The sequence below is a fragment of the Oratosquilla oratoria genome, chromosome 22 (assembly GCF_046742065.1).
Source record: "Oratosquilla oratoria isolate Oo_2021 chromosome 22, ASM4674206v1, whole genome shotgun sequence".
NCBI classification, from domain to species: domain Eukaryota; kingdom Metazoa; phylum Arthropoda; class Malacostraca; order Stomatopoda; family Squillidae; genus Oratosquilla; species Oratosquilla oratoria.
The window spans coordinates 33,180,417-33,194,069 of record NC_134798.1 but is presented as its reverse complement, the minus strand read 5'-3'; the positions used below and the strand labels follow the sequence as shown (position 1 = coordinate 33,194,069).

Sequence of the window (13,653 nt, the reverse complement as noted above, 5' to 3'; positions counted from 1 at the left end):
GCAATATGATATTCAGCTTCAAGCTCTCCACCATTTAACCATGTTTCGGTTATTCCTATCATATCGAGATTTTTGCTTTTGACATACGCCTGTATTTCTTGGAATTTGTTCCTAATACTACGAACATTAAAGTACATGGTATTAAGAAACTCCTGATTATTACTTTTTGACACGTTTTGAGTTTAATATCATGCCTTACATTGTAATTTGCTCTATGTTGACATTTGGTTCTTCACTGACATTCAATGTCCCGTGGATATTTGCCCCATCACGGACATCCTGATTCTCACGGTCATCCGATCTCTTATGTATACCGTGACCCCCTACGTCACCACGTTCCACACCGGCCACTCGTCTTTCATTGACTTTCTCTCCGGCATCCCTTCCTAAAATGTTATTCTGTCCTCCACTGACATTATATCCTACTGTGATATTTTGTCCTTCACTATCATCACATACCGTCGTGATATTTTGTCTTCCACTGTCATTATATCCCATCGTGATATTTTGTCCACTATTATTACATCCTATCGTTATATTTTGTCCTTTGACATTATTTCCAAATGTAATGTTTCGTCCTCTACCGACATTATATCCTCAAATGATATTTTGACCTACACTGACATATTGCTCTACATTATTGCTATACCCTACTCTGTTTTCCCCAATACACTCTATTTCCTATTCCCTTTGAGTTTCTACCCCCAAAAAGGAACTAGTTCATTACAAACTCCCACAATGAGGTTTGTAAGAACATCTTTGCCTCTGCGAGTAAGGTGGATACCATCAGAAGTATAAAGGTCATGACGCCTGGAAAAGAGATATAGATCACGGACTAAAATCTACTGTTTCCAAATTTGCTGATGATACAAAACTATGCGGAATGACAAATGATCACTTAAACCAATTATATGTTTAAGAATATTTAGATAAAATACAGCAATGGTCTGAAAAGTGGCTCATGAAATTTAACACAAGTAAATGAAACGTTATGCACATAGGTTAAAAATAACAGTAAGTACGATTACAAGTTATTTGGAAATTCGTTAACAAAAGTGGATAGTGAAACGGATCTCGGTGTAATTATCAGTAACGACCTCAAATCATCTAAGCAGTGTATTTCAGTCTCTGAGAAAGCAAATAAAATGCAAGGACTGATTGCGCGATCTTTTGATTTCAAAAGTCCATCTCTCTTTAACGAACTATATAAATCGTTAGTTCGTCCACATTTGGAATATGCTGTTTCCGTATGGTCACCAAATCTCATTAAAGATATTGACAGATTGGAAAAAATACAACGGCGAGCCACAAAACTGATTACAAATATAAAAAATAAATCATACGAAAATCGACTAAAACATATGAATCTGTTTTCCTTAAAAAAGAGTAGACTCCGAGGTGACTTGATACAGGTCTTTAAGATTCTAAAGGAAATTGACAACATCATAAAGTGACAAAATTTTCACACTGAATGAGAATCAGACAAGAAAAATGGTCTCAATCTGTCTGGAGATGGATTTTATTTGGAAGTGGGTAGAAACAACTTCGTCAACCGTGTTGTTAATGAATGGAATAAACTTCCTGCAAAGGCAGTGCAATATAGTTCAGTTCGAAGCTTTAAGAATCATTTAGATAAACACCTAAGCAAGATGCTGCAATGACTATAAATTATTTTACATTATTTGTTTATTTGTTTTGTTTGCTTGATTCTCATTTATCATTAGTTATATGTCAATCTATTATTATTTACTATTTACCTGTTTGTTTATTATTTAAGTATACCTATACATTTATTTGTGTATTTTATTTGTTATTTACATTATTATATTTTAATTAATTAATTAATTAATTAATCATTATTATAATTTTTTCTCATCCGACCTAGATGTGAACCAAAAGGTTTCCTGTCGGCATGCTCTGCCTTTGTAATCCTTATTTATTCATTATCTACATTATTATAGTTTTTATTCCAGTTGAGCAGTAGTCGTCACTCAAGTCAGGTCAACCGGATAGCTGCTTGAATTAGTGATACGGCGAGTGGTTGTGTTACCGTGTTCAGCGCCGATGAGGTACAATCTCTACTTAGTAGAATTGAAGCCTTGGAGTATGCTGTAAAGTGCCTTAAAGAGGATAATCGAGTTCTCCGCTCGAAGGCCCAAAATACGGAAGACAAAACTAGCTATAAGCTTGGATGGAAAACGGCGAAAAATAAGATGCGGAATAGTGGAAAAAAGTCCTCACCAGCTCCACTCGATTGCAAGAACTCGTTTCAAGTACTAGCGAATCTGCAGGAAGAAAAAACAAATGAAATTCAAGAGAAGAAGGGAAGGGCAGACACTGGATCCCTGCCCACAGTTAAGATTTTGGTTGTAGGAGACAGTCAAGTGAGGTACTTAGACAGGGCTTTCTGCGATAAAGATAGGAAACATAGGACGCAGGTGTGTTTCCCCGGCACGGGGATAGATGTTAGAGATAGGATTGAAGAGTGTTTAGTAGGGGAAGGTAAGGATCCTGTAGTTTGCTTAAGTGCTGGAGGCAATGATATAGGTAAGTTAGGGAGTTAGGAACTGTTTGCGCGGTTCCGAGATGCGCTAGACAAGATTAGAAACAGGTGAGGTGTTCCTGTTGTATGTGGAATCCTTCCGAGGCGTAGAGTTGGAGGCATGTGGCATTCCAGGGCTATTGCAATGAATTGAAGGCTGGCAAAACATTGTAACGCCAATGGATGGGCATTTGTCGACAACTGGGACAGCTTTTACGGTAGGAACCATCTATATACAAGGGACGGGGTGCACTTGTCACCCAGAGGATTTCGGCTCCTTGCTGACTCCCTTGAGCGAGAAGCAGGCATCCTACAGTTTTTTTTCGGGTAGATTACGTGGGAGTAGGGGGAGAAGTATCGAAATATAGTTTAGGCAATAGAAACAACTTAGACAGGGACTGTGGAAAGAATCACCAAAGCAGGTGGAGGGAATATAAATTAAAAGTTTACTATACAAATAGCAGAAGCATAATTAAAAAATTTATTTGCTGCGAGGTAAAGCATGCGTATAGAATTTCGATATTATAGCTATTACTGAGTCCTGGATCAGCATGGCTGATAAACATTTCCTTCCGGGAATCAAAATAGAAGATTATAATTTTTTTTTTTTTTTTTTTTTTTTTTTACAAGGATAGGGTTGGCAGGAGTGGGGGAGGTGTAGCACTTTTCGTTAAAAATACAAAAAAAACAACAACAACAACTGTATTATCAACAATTCGATTAAGGAAGAGGACTGTACGGAATCCATTTGGGTAGAGATTATAGGCAAGAATAAGAAAGTTATTATTGGCGTTTTGTATAGACCTCCTAACCTCAGCATTGAGCAGACTGATCCCCTGATTCATGAAATTCACAGAGCGCCCCAGTACGAAAACGTTGTGATCATGGGAGATTTTAATTATAGAAATATTGACTAGGAAACTTTAATAGGAGATCAAGAAACAAAGAAATTCCTAGATGTGGTGCAGGATAATTTCCTAAAACAAGTGATTACCGATCCTACGAGGAGAGAAAATACTCTGGACTTAGTTTTAACTAATAATGAGCACCTAATGAGTAACGTAAAAGTGGGAGATAGTCTAGGCTCTAGCGATCATCAAGAAATAAGATTTAATATTATTTGGGAAGAATTAAAAAGTACGAATAACGTCCAAGTACCAGACTTCAGGGGAGGAAACTTTGACACTAAAAACCTATTTGAAATTGAATATGAAATGTCATGCGGACGTTGCGGACGTTTCGGACATTGTCGAGTCTCGGTGCGTGACCGGGGGTCAGGTCATGGCCAGGGGTCGGGTCACGGAGGGTAATATGCATACCTTGGGTCAGGTCATTTGGGGGCGAGGGCTCAACAGACAGGTCAGCGATTTGGATGAAATGTATAGCAATCTAACTGATTTAATTATTAATGCACAAAATGCATTTATCCCCCTGAAGTCAATACGGAAAAATAGCAATACTCCCATATAGATGACGGATAGATTGAAGCATGAGATCGGAATGACAATAGGATTTTACGTTAAAAAAAAAAAAAAAAAAAAAAAAAAAACGGGGAAACACGCCTTAGATCAAGGTATAACGAAATGGCAAAGCTGGTTAAAAAGAATATAAGTACAGCGAAACGTAATTATGAAATTAAGGTTGCTAGTCAAGCAAGATCCAACCCAAAGGGTTTCTTTCATCTCTATAGAACAAAAAATAAAGAAAGAATAGGATATATTAAAAACGATGAATATGTCATGATAGAATCGGAGGAAAAATGAGTGAGGAGTTTAACAATTATTTTCTGTCGATGTTTACTAATGAGAGGTTAGATAAAGAACCTGACTGCGATCCGATTTTCAGAGGGGATGAAGAAAGTAGTTTATCTAATATCAGCATTAGTAAAGTAGGAGTAGTTAAGTAGATTGAATGACTTAAAGCTACAAAATTCCCGGGTCCAGAAGAAATTTTTCTTAGAATGCTGAAGGAGTGTAAATTTGAGATCTGCGACCGAAATATCTAATAAATCAGTAGATACTGGTTTTGTGCCTACTGCTTGGAGGCAAGCAAACGTTGTTCCTGTTTTTAAGAAGGGATATAGATCGTCTATATGCAACTATAGGCCAATCAGTTTGACATCGGTTATAGGAAAAATGCTTGAATCAGTAATAGTAGATATACTCAGAGAACACATCGAAAGACATAATTTCATTCGTGATTCACAGCATGGTTTCTCCAAGGGTAAGTCATGTGTGACTAATCTTCTATCCTTTTACACTAAAGTATATAAAGCGTCAGATAACAATGATAATTACGATGTTATTTACTTTGACTTTAGCAAAGCGTTCGACAAGGTGCCACACCAGAGACTACTAAATAAAATCAAAGCCCATGGCATAGGAGGAAAAGTGTTAGAATGGATTAGAGCTTGGATTAGTAACAGAAAACAGCGGGTCACCATAAATGGAGTAAAATCTAGGTGGGGTAATGTTACTTGTGGGGACTCCCAGGGCTCAGTTTTGGGTCCTTTGTTGTTCATTATGTACATAAACGACTTAGACGACGGGATAAATAGTGATGTTAGTAAGTTTGCGGACGACACTAAAATAGGATGCCTAATTAGGTCAGGAGACGACGCAGAGATTCTGCAGGATGATCTTAACAAATTGTTCACATGGTCGGTGAAATGGCAAATGAACTTCAATATCTCTAAGTGTAGAGTGTTAAACGTAGGGCTATATAACCCCGAAAATAGATACAGCTTAGATAACACGCTTTTAGAGAAAACTGAGTGCGAGAGAGACTTGGGAGTTCTAGTGAGTCCGGACCTTAAAACCAGGAAACAGTGCATTAGCGCCAGGAATAAAGCTAACAGAGCATTAGGTTTCATTGCTAGAACGGTAATGAATAGAAGTGCAGAGGTAATTATTAAACTCTATCTAGCGATAGTTAGACCCATCGTTGACTATGCGGTACAGTTTTGGTCTTTGTCCTACAGAATAGACATCAATTCACTAGAATCAGTATAGAGAAGAATGACCAAAATGATACATGGACTCAGAAATTTGCCTTACGAAGAGAGGCTTTGGCACCTTAACTTACACTCTCTGGAAAGACGTAGAGTGCGGGGTGCAGGACTCGTAGTAATGGTTATAAACTGGACAAAATTAGATTTAAAAAGGAAATAGGCAAGAATTGGTTTACTAATATTGTAGACTCTTAATTTTGTATTTCTTGATATACTTTTCTTCTTTAATATTGATACAAGGCTAAAATGACATCTGCTGAGGCGATTCTTATATTTATCTCTGTCTTCATCTCGTTTCTATTTGTTACTGTTGCACCTAGATATCTGAAACTCTCTACCTCCTCTATTCTCTTGTCTTCGAAAAACACATCCTCTACGTTCCTCTCCTCTATGCTCATACACATTAGTTTAGTTTTATCGAAATTCATTTGCAGCCCAACTCTCTCTGCTGTCTCTCTTAGTGGAGTGATTAGATCTTTCAGGTCATCTCTACCCTCGCCAATTAGGTCCACATCATCAGTGTATGTTAGATTATTGACCTTAATGTTGTCCAGTTTACATCCACCCTCTCTATTTATCATTGTCCTAGTTATTTTCTCCATCACCATGTTAAACAGCAAACAAGATAACATACATCCTTGCCTCAAGCCATTCTCGATTTCAAAACATTCCGAATATCTTCCATCAACCCTTACCACTGATTTTGTGTTTGTGAGACAGACTTTCATTAAACGTATTACTTTGTCCGGTATTCCAAATCCCTTTAGTATGGCCCATACGCTCTGTCTGTATATAATGTCGTACGCTTGCTTGAAATCAATAAACAAATGGTATTGTATCGTATTATACTCCCATGCTTTCTCTATTACTTGTTTTAATGAGAAAATATGGTCAATCGTTGACTTTCCACTCATAAATCCACACTGATAATCTCCTATTACACACTCTGCGTATACCTTAAATTTCTATCTTAGTCCTTTTTAAATCATCTGTAAGTCTAATTGACACTTCCCTAGTTTCTAAGTGTAAGATAAATTATTCTATAAGGACCGGAGTATCTGGGTAAAATTTTATTATGGACTATATGTAATTTGCCCATGACCAAATCTCCTAATTGTAATTCTATTTCATATGCCATTTTGTGTTGTTACTCCTTCGTTTCTTGTGTACAATCTTTCATGTGCTCCCTAACTCTTTGGTGTATAGTTTGAAAGGTATGTATCCTATTTGAGATGTAATCATCCATATTATACACTTGGCTAGGTTCTGAAATCATGATTTCATATGGGGGAATTTTGTCTCCCCCCCAAAAAAAAAAAAAAAAAAAATTGTGTGTTTCTCCAGTAGCTGTATTAATTAGGTTGTTTAGGGTACATTTAACACAAGGAATCCAACTATCCCAAGTTATACTATGTGGGCTTATCAAACCTCTAAGACATGTAATAATTTTCTTATTTAACCTCTCTACAACTCCATTGCTCTGAGGATGATTCACCTGAATATTAACTTTGTTTATCTTAAATAACCTACACAATATTTTGTTATTAGATTCAGCACTACTGTCTGAAACTAAGATCTTAGGAGTAGTGATATTACAGATTATCTGATCATATATTACTGATTATAATTGCTTCAGCTCTCTTATTTGGTATGGGTTGTAAAATACAAAATCCTGAAAGACAATCAACAGCAACAAATACATATTTATATCAGTTTTTCATACATAGGTAACTCCAGTGTATCTATGTGAATTCTTTCCCAAGGTTTCTGTGGTATGGGATATGATAGGATAGGAGCAGGTTTAGGTGTATTACCTTTTATCTCAGCATATTTCAAACAATTTTCTATATAAGCTTATATGTCTTTCTTTATACCTGGCCAAAAGTATTTAAGTTGAAATTTTTAATAATTTTTTTCCTTTCCTAGATGTGAACTACAATCACTATCATGAAGTACGAGTAATTTCAATACCTCTTGTACAAGAGTTTGTGGAATTACCAATTGATTCACTGGGCCCCTAGAAATATCATTTCCACTTACAACTGTTTTTCTATATAAAAGTTCATTGCTAAAATGAAATTCCTCTATCTTATACTCTTTTGGTAGTTTTGGAGGAATACCTCTTTGGCTCATCAAATTTTGAGCTACTTTTTTGAGAATACCAAATCTAATTTCTTAAAGTGCTCTGCCGCTGTTTGAGAAACTATTGAAATATAATCTAGAAATGAATTGGCAGTTTCCCAACAACCCATCTGGAACTGTATTCATTAAACTCATAGAAGTTAATGGACTATTACATAGCCCAAATGGCATTCGTTTGAACGCATAGTGTCCCATTGTTGTTGAAAATGCTGTATAATCACGTGAATCTTCGTTCAACACTATTTGCCAGAACGCCGATTTGATATCTATAGTGCTAAAATACCGATTCCCTGTTCCCAAACTACGTAGTATATATTCTATTACCGGTAACGGTAATATATTGGGGACAGTCTGTTTATTCAATTCCCTATAGTCAATAACTGGACGCATAGTACCATCTGATTTTGGTACCGGAATCAAGGGGAAGTTAAATTCAAATAGACTAGGTTCAATAATATCCTGCGATAACATTTCAGTGATCAGTTTATTGCTGCATGGCCACAATTCCGTGTATTCCTTTATAAAAAATGTGCTTTTCATTTAACCACCTGTTTCAGTTAATTTGTAGCCACGTCCTACTTTACGCCTTCCTGAATCATAGATCATATGAAATAGGGCTTTTCATGTTCCTTATGTATTATTCCTGTGCCATTTTTTATCTTAGCTAGAATATTATTCATATCATAATTTGTACCTTATCATGTTAATGATGTCTGTATGTGTAGTATGCTATTCAAGTCGTCCTGACTGTAATAAAATGAATGATAATAGTACAGCGAGTTGGCAACTGCGGCCAACATGGTGACCGCCGTCATGAAGTAAGTCACCTCTCTCTCTTTCTCTCTCTCTCTGGCTTGAATCCGTTCAGAGCAGACTCCTTATCCGCTCCCCATAATTAATCATTAGGTTAAGTATGCTAGGTGGGCCCTAGTGGTGTTGGTGGTCCTGGTAGGCATAGGCTAAGTTTTGTGTATAAGAGTTAATTGAATTATTACAAATATACGTTAGTTATACTCTAGTTTGACATACCTCAACCCCACTCCGAGCTATCCACCGGTCACCTAAACTTATGAAATACCGACTCAAATTTACTGTGTATCTTAGTTCACATTTGATATGCAGTGAATTGTTACCCTGCCATTTAGTCTTAATCTTCTGCCAATGATTGGAGGTACGATCGCTTCTCCAATTAAGATTGGGTTTTAATGAGAGAGTGCAACATTATCTACAATGGCTAGCTTGGAATGTGGTAATCTATAGGCAGTTATATAAATAGGTCAAGTCCCTGGTTTTAATTTGATCTGATTTAAAACATTTGTTTTACCCAAGGCGTCCCCCGTGAAAGCAATTGTTTTTTTTGTGCTTCAAAAGCAATGCAACTAAATTTTCATCCAACTCAGGACAACTAGTAAGTTCTAGCTGACTCTTGTATTTCTCTCCCAAATCGGTTTCTTCCTGTACTGAACATATTGATGAAATTGGTGATTTCACCTCCTCAGTACCCTCTTTTAAAATCTTAATAGGTCTTGTACAGAATTGAAAACATCCTATTTGTGTACCTTCTCTTAAGACTATGTTTTTATTCAAAGTACTGATCACTAATATTTCTACCTTGTTCTTGTGTGTTTGATAAATCCCTGAGTCCAATTTCGAACATTTTATCCTAATTGATTCTGGGATGGTTAACATTTCAGAGTCTACAGAGACTCCTTTCAACAGTACTTCTACTCTGTTAATTACTCTGGAGTGTAATAACGTCGAGTTTATTACGCCACCTTTCACAATTAGCAAAGTTTCATTTGGAGTTGATGAATTCTGAGTAATTTCTGGGGTTTCTTGAACACCTAAGTTGGGCTCACTATATGATACTTTATTTTTTGTTTGTCTTATTTGTTCTTGAATGGACCACTCTGGCCCGCTATCATTCAATCTAGCTTGGAGATAGACCCCCATAATCATATATATTCTGATACCCTATCACTCCAGGTACTCGGATAACTATAATTAAAAAAGAATATATATATATACATATATACATATATATATATATACATATATATATATATATATGTATATATATATATATATATATACATATACATATATGTACATATAAATATATATATATGTATATATATATATATACATATGTGCGAAGATCTGGAGTCTGGGATCCATGTTGTAAGGGGAGAAGCGTAAACACCAGACTCAAAGTGGGAAGTTTAATGCCCGACGTTTCGGTCCTAGTCCTAGGACCGTCTTCAGGGGTGTGAAAATGTACAGTGTTCACATGAGCTATTAATAGTCCGTGATTGGAATTTGGAGAGGTATTCCGCACTGCCGAAGCTGTTCGGGTCCCCCTTTTTTCCAGTCACTCCGAGTACCCGACGACTGGACCACCTTACAATATATATATATATATATATATATATATGTGTGTGTCCATGAAGCGTAAAAAACAGACTCAAAGTGGGAAGTTTAATGCCCGACGTTTCGGTCCTAGTCCTAGGACCGTCTTCAGGGGTGTGAAAATGTACAGTGTTCACATGAGCTTTTAACTGTCCGTGGTTGGAATTGGGAGAGGTATTCCGCGCTGCCGAAGCTGTCCGGGTCCCCCTCCTCTTCCAGTCACTCCGAGTATCGGACGACTGGACCACCTTACAATATATATATATATATATATATATATATATATATATATACATATATATATATTTGGTTAGGTTAAAGGGTTAAAGTTAGGTGGGGGTATGGTGTGGTAACACCTCACTGTTGTAGTGTCCCCTTAACGTGCATAGCATTTTTGTGACATAAGAATTACTATGATTAAACAAACCATTGTATGTGTCCATGAATATTATCTATATTTGTGAAAATAATGTTGCCACAAACTATGATAGCCTTTGTAAGGAAAGAGCATGTAAATGTAAAATGATATCATAATTTTACTAAATGTTGAAATACTGGTTGTTTTTATTTGATTCTATCGCGGACGGCAATGTAATAAACGAGTCCAAAGATATTAAAAGTTTGTTTCAATTCTTCTCTTACGACCGAGTACCGTTCACCATGTAGTGTTAACAATTCACTTCAATGGTTAGGTTGAAGATTATTCACGAAATCCTCCTAGGTTTTTGAAGATTGACCCCCATAACCATATATATTCTGAAACCTTATAATCCAAGGTACTTGGATAACTATCTTTCATTTGTCTGTCTGTTCGTTTGTCTGTTTGTTCACGAATTCCTCCTAGGGTTTTGGTGATAGACCCCCATAACCATACATATTCTGATACACTATCACTCCAGGTACTTGGATAACTATATTTCATTTAAGAAAATTAGTTTCGTTAGGGTTAAGGGTTAAAGTTAGGTGGGGTATGATTAGGTTAGGGATTCTTCACGAACTCCTCCTGGGTTTTTGCAGACAGACTCCTATAACTATATATATTCTGAAACCTTATAACCCAAGGTAATTGGATAACTATCTTTCATTTGTCTATCAAGTTTGTTTGTTCACTAGCTCCTCCTAGAGTTTTGGAGATAGACCCCCCATAACCATACATGTTCTGATACACTATCACTCCAGGTATTTGGATAACTATATTTCATTAACAAAATGTTTTGGTTAGAGTTAAGGGTTTTAAAGTTAGGTGAGGTATGGTTAGGTTAGGGATCATTCACGAACTCCTCCTAGGTGTTTGCAGATAGACCCCTATAACAATATATATTCTGAAACCTTATAACCCAAGGTACTTGGATAACTATCTTTCATTTGTCTCTCTGTCTGTCTGTTTGTTTGTTTGTTCACGAACTCCTCCTAGAGTTTTGGAGATAGATCCCCATAACTATATATATTCTGATACCCTATCACTCCAGGTATTTGGATAATCATATTTCATTTAAAAAGAATATATATTTTGGTTAGGGTTAAAGGTTAAAGTTAGGTGGGGTATGGTTAGGTTAGGGATAATTCACAAACTCGCAGCAACGCGCGGGTAATTTGTCTAGTGTGTTTATATATATATATATATATATATATATATATATATATATATATATGTATATATATATATATATACATACATACACACACACACACACACACACACACACACACACACACACACACACACACACACACACACACACACACACACACACACACACACACACACACACACGCAAACACACACACACACACACACACACACACACACACACACGCGCACACACACACACACACACACACACACACACACACACACACACACACACACACACACACACATATATATATATATATATATATATACATAAATATATATACACATACATACATACGCTATTTGGATGCCGGCTTATGTAAATCCGGGCGCAAAATAAAAGACGTCCTAAGTAACAAACAAGAACAACACACCAACGAAAATAGCATAGTATACGGAATACCATGCAGTAGATGTCCTGCAACATATCACGGTGAGACGTCACGGGGGTTGACAAAAAGACTAAGAGAACACAAGAACAACATACGGCATCACAGGACTTCAAATTCGCTGGTAGTACATGTGGACACGCACGGGCATTTACCAGAATGGGAGGAAGCACGCCCTATCTGCACCGGACTTGAGAGGAGAATGAGAAAGCTGGTCGAGTCCGCGTACATAACACTGGGAAAGGTCAGCAACCACAGAGAAGGGTTCGTTAACTTGTCATTTGCAGCCGCCAGATTGGTTGTGGAGGAGGGAGTATCGGGCCAATCAGCATGCGACTTTCTGAAACGTCCAGCCGGATGAGCCATAAGGAGAGTATATATTAAGTACACACACGCTGTCTGTCACTCTGAAGAAGACATGTAGTCGAAACGTCAGTAATACAGTGTTCTCGCTCTAACCCGTGTTTCTCAACCATCTTTCCACTCATATGTGTGTATATATATGTACATATATATATATATATATATATATATATATATATATATATATATATATATATATATACATTCTCTTACTCCGTTGGCTCACGGCCCTGCTGTCCCACCGCCATCTTTACCAAGCCTTTCCACACTTTCCAGTTCTGCGCCGTTTCTTGCCAATCACCGACTTGGGGTGCCAGTTCCTGAACATCCTTCTTGACATTGTCCGTCCATCTACATCGGTGTCTGCCAAGCGGTCTGACCCTACCAACTCTTCCATTCATGTTTTTCTTCGGAATTCTGTTCTCTTCCATTCTGACAATGTCTTGCCCACAGTAGTCTCTTTGACATGACTACATCTTGTATTTTACTCCGGCCTGACAACTGTTGTCGTTGGATATTATGTCTTCTCTTCCAATGCTCTTCCTCTTCATCGTACATTACTCCAAGGATTTTACGGAGTATTCCGTTCTCAAACACTTCTAAGTTTTGCATTCTCTCCTTAGTAAGTGTCCATGTTACGCATCCATATTGTACTTTTGGTCTTATAACAATATTGTATGTGCGTAGTTTGGTTTTACGATATATACTACGACTGTTCAGTACTGATGATAAACCACATGCACATCTGTTACCAGCACCAATTCCCTCCATTAATTCTTTCTCCATTACGTTTTCGATTGTCAGTGTTGATCCAAGATATTTGAAATATTGCACACTTTCCACCTGCAATGTTCCGACTGGCATTTCACCTAGCATCGTGCTCTCTCTAGACAATAGCATCAATTTTGTCTTGTTCTCGTTGCGCTCTAAGCCCATTCTTTTACGAGTTTCAATAAAATGGATATTCTTTCTAAATTTTCATCATTTTCTGCTAAGATGACCACGTCATCCACATAGGCTAGTATACTGTATTGATTTTATCGTTATCCATTTGTTTTCCTTCATTCATCTTTGAGGTAGTTTTGAGGGGTTTCTCCAAAACTAGGTTGAGGAGTATTGGTGATAACATACACCCTTGTCTCAGTCCACTTTTCACGTTGAA

At 37.0% G+C, this 13,653-nt stretch overlaps 1 protein-coding gene across 1 annotated transcript; it reads right to left on the bottom strand.

The window, feature by feature from the left end:
• Positions 1 to 12,872: 12,872 nt before the first annotated feature.
• LOC143037344 (uncharacterized) lies at positions 12,873 to 13,427 on the bottom strand. The gene has a single exon (XM_076205482.1). It carries the CDS (start codon positions 13,425 to 13,427, stop codon positions 12,873 to 12,875), a length of 555 nt encoding a protein of 184 aa, XP_076061597.1.
• Between the last annotated feature and the right edge of the window lie 226 nt (positions 13,428 to 13,653).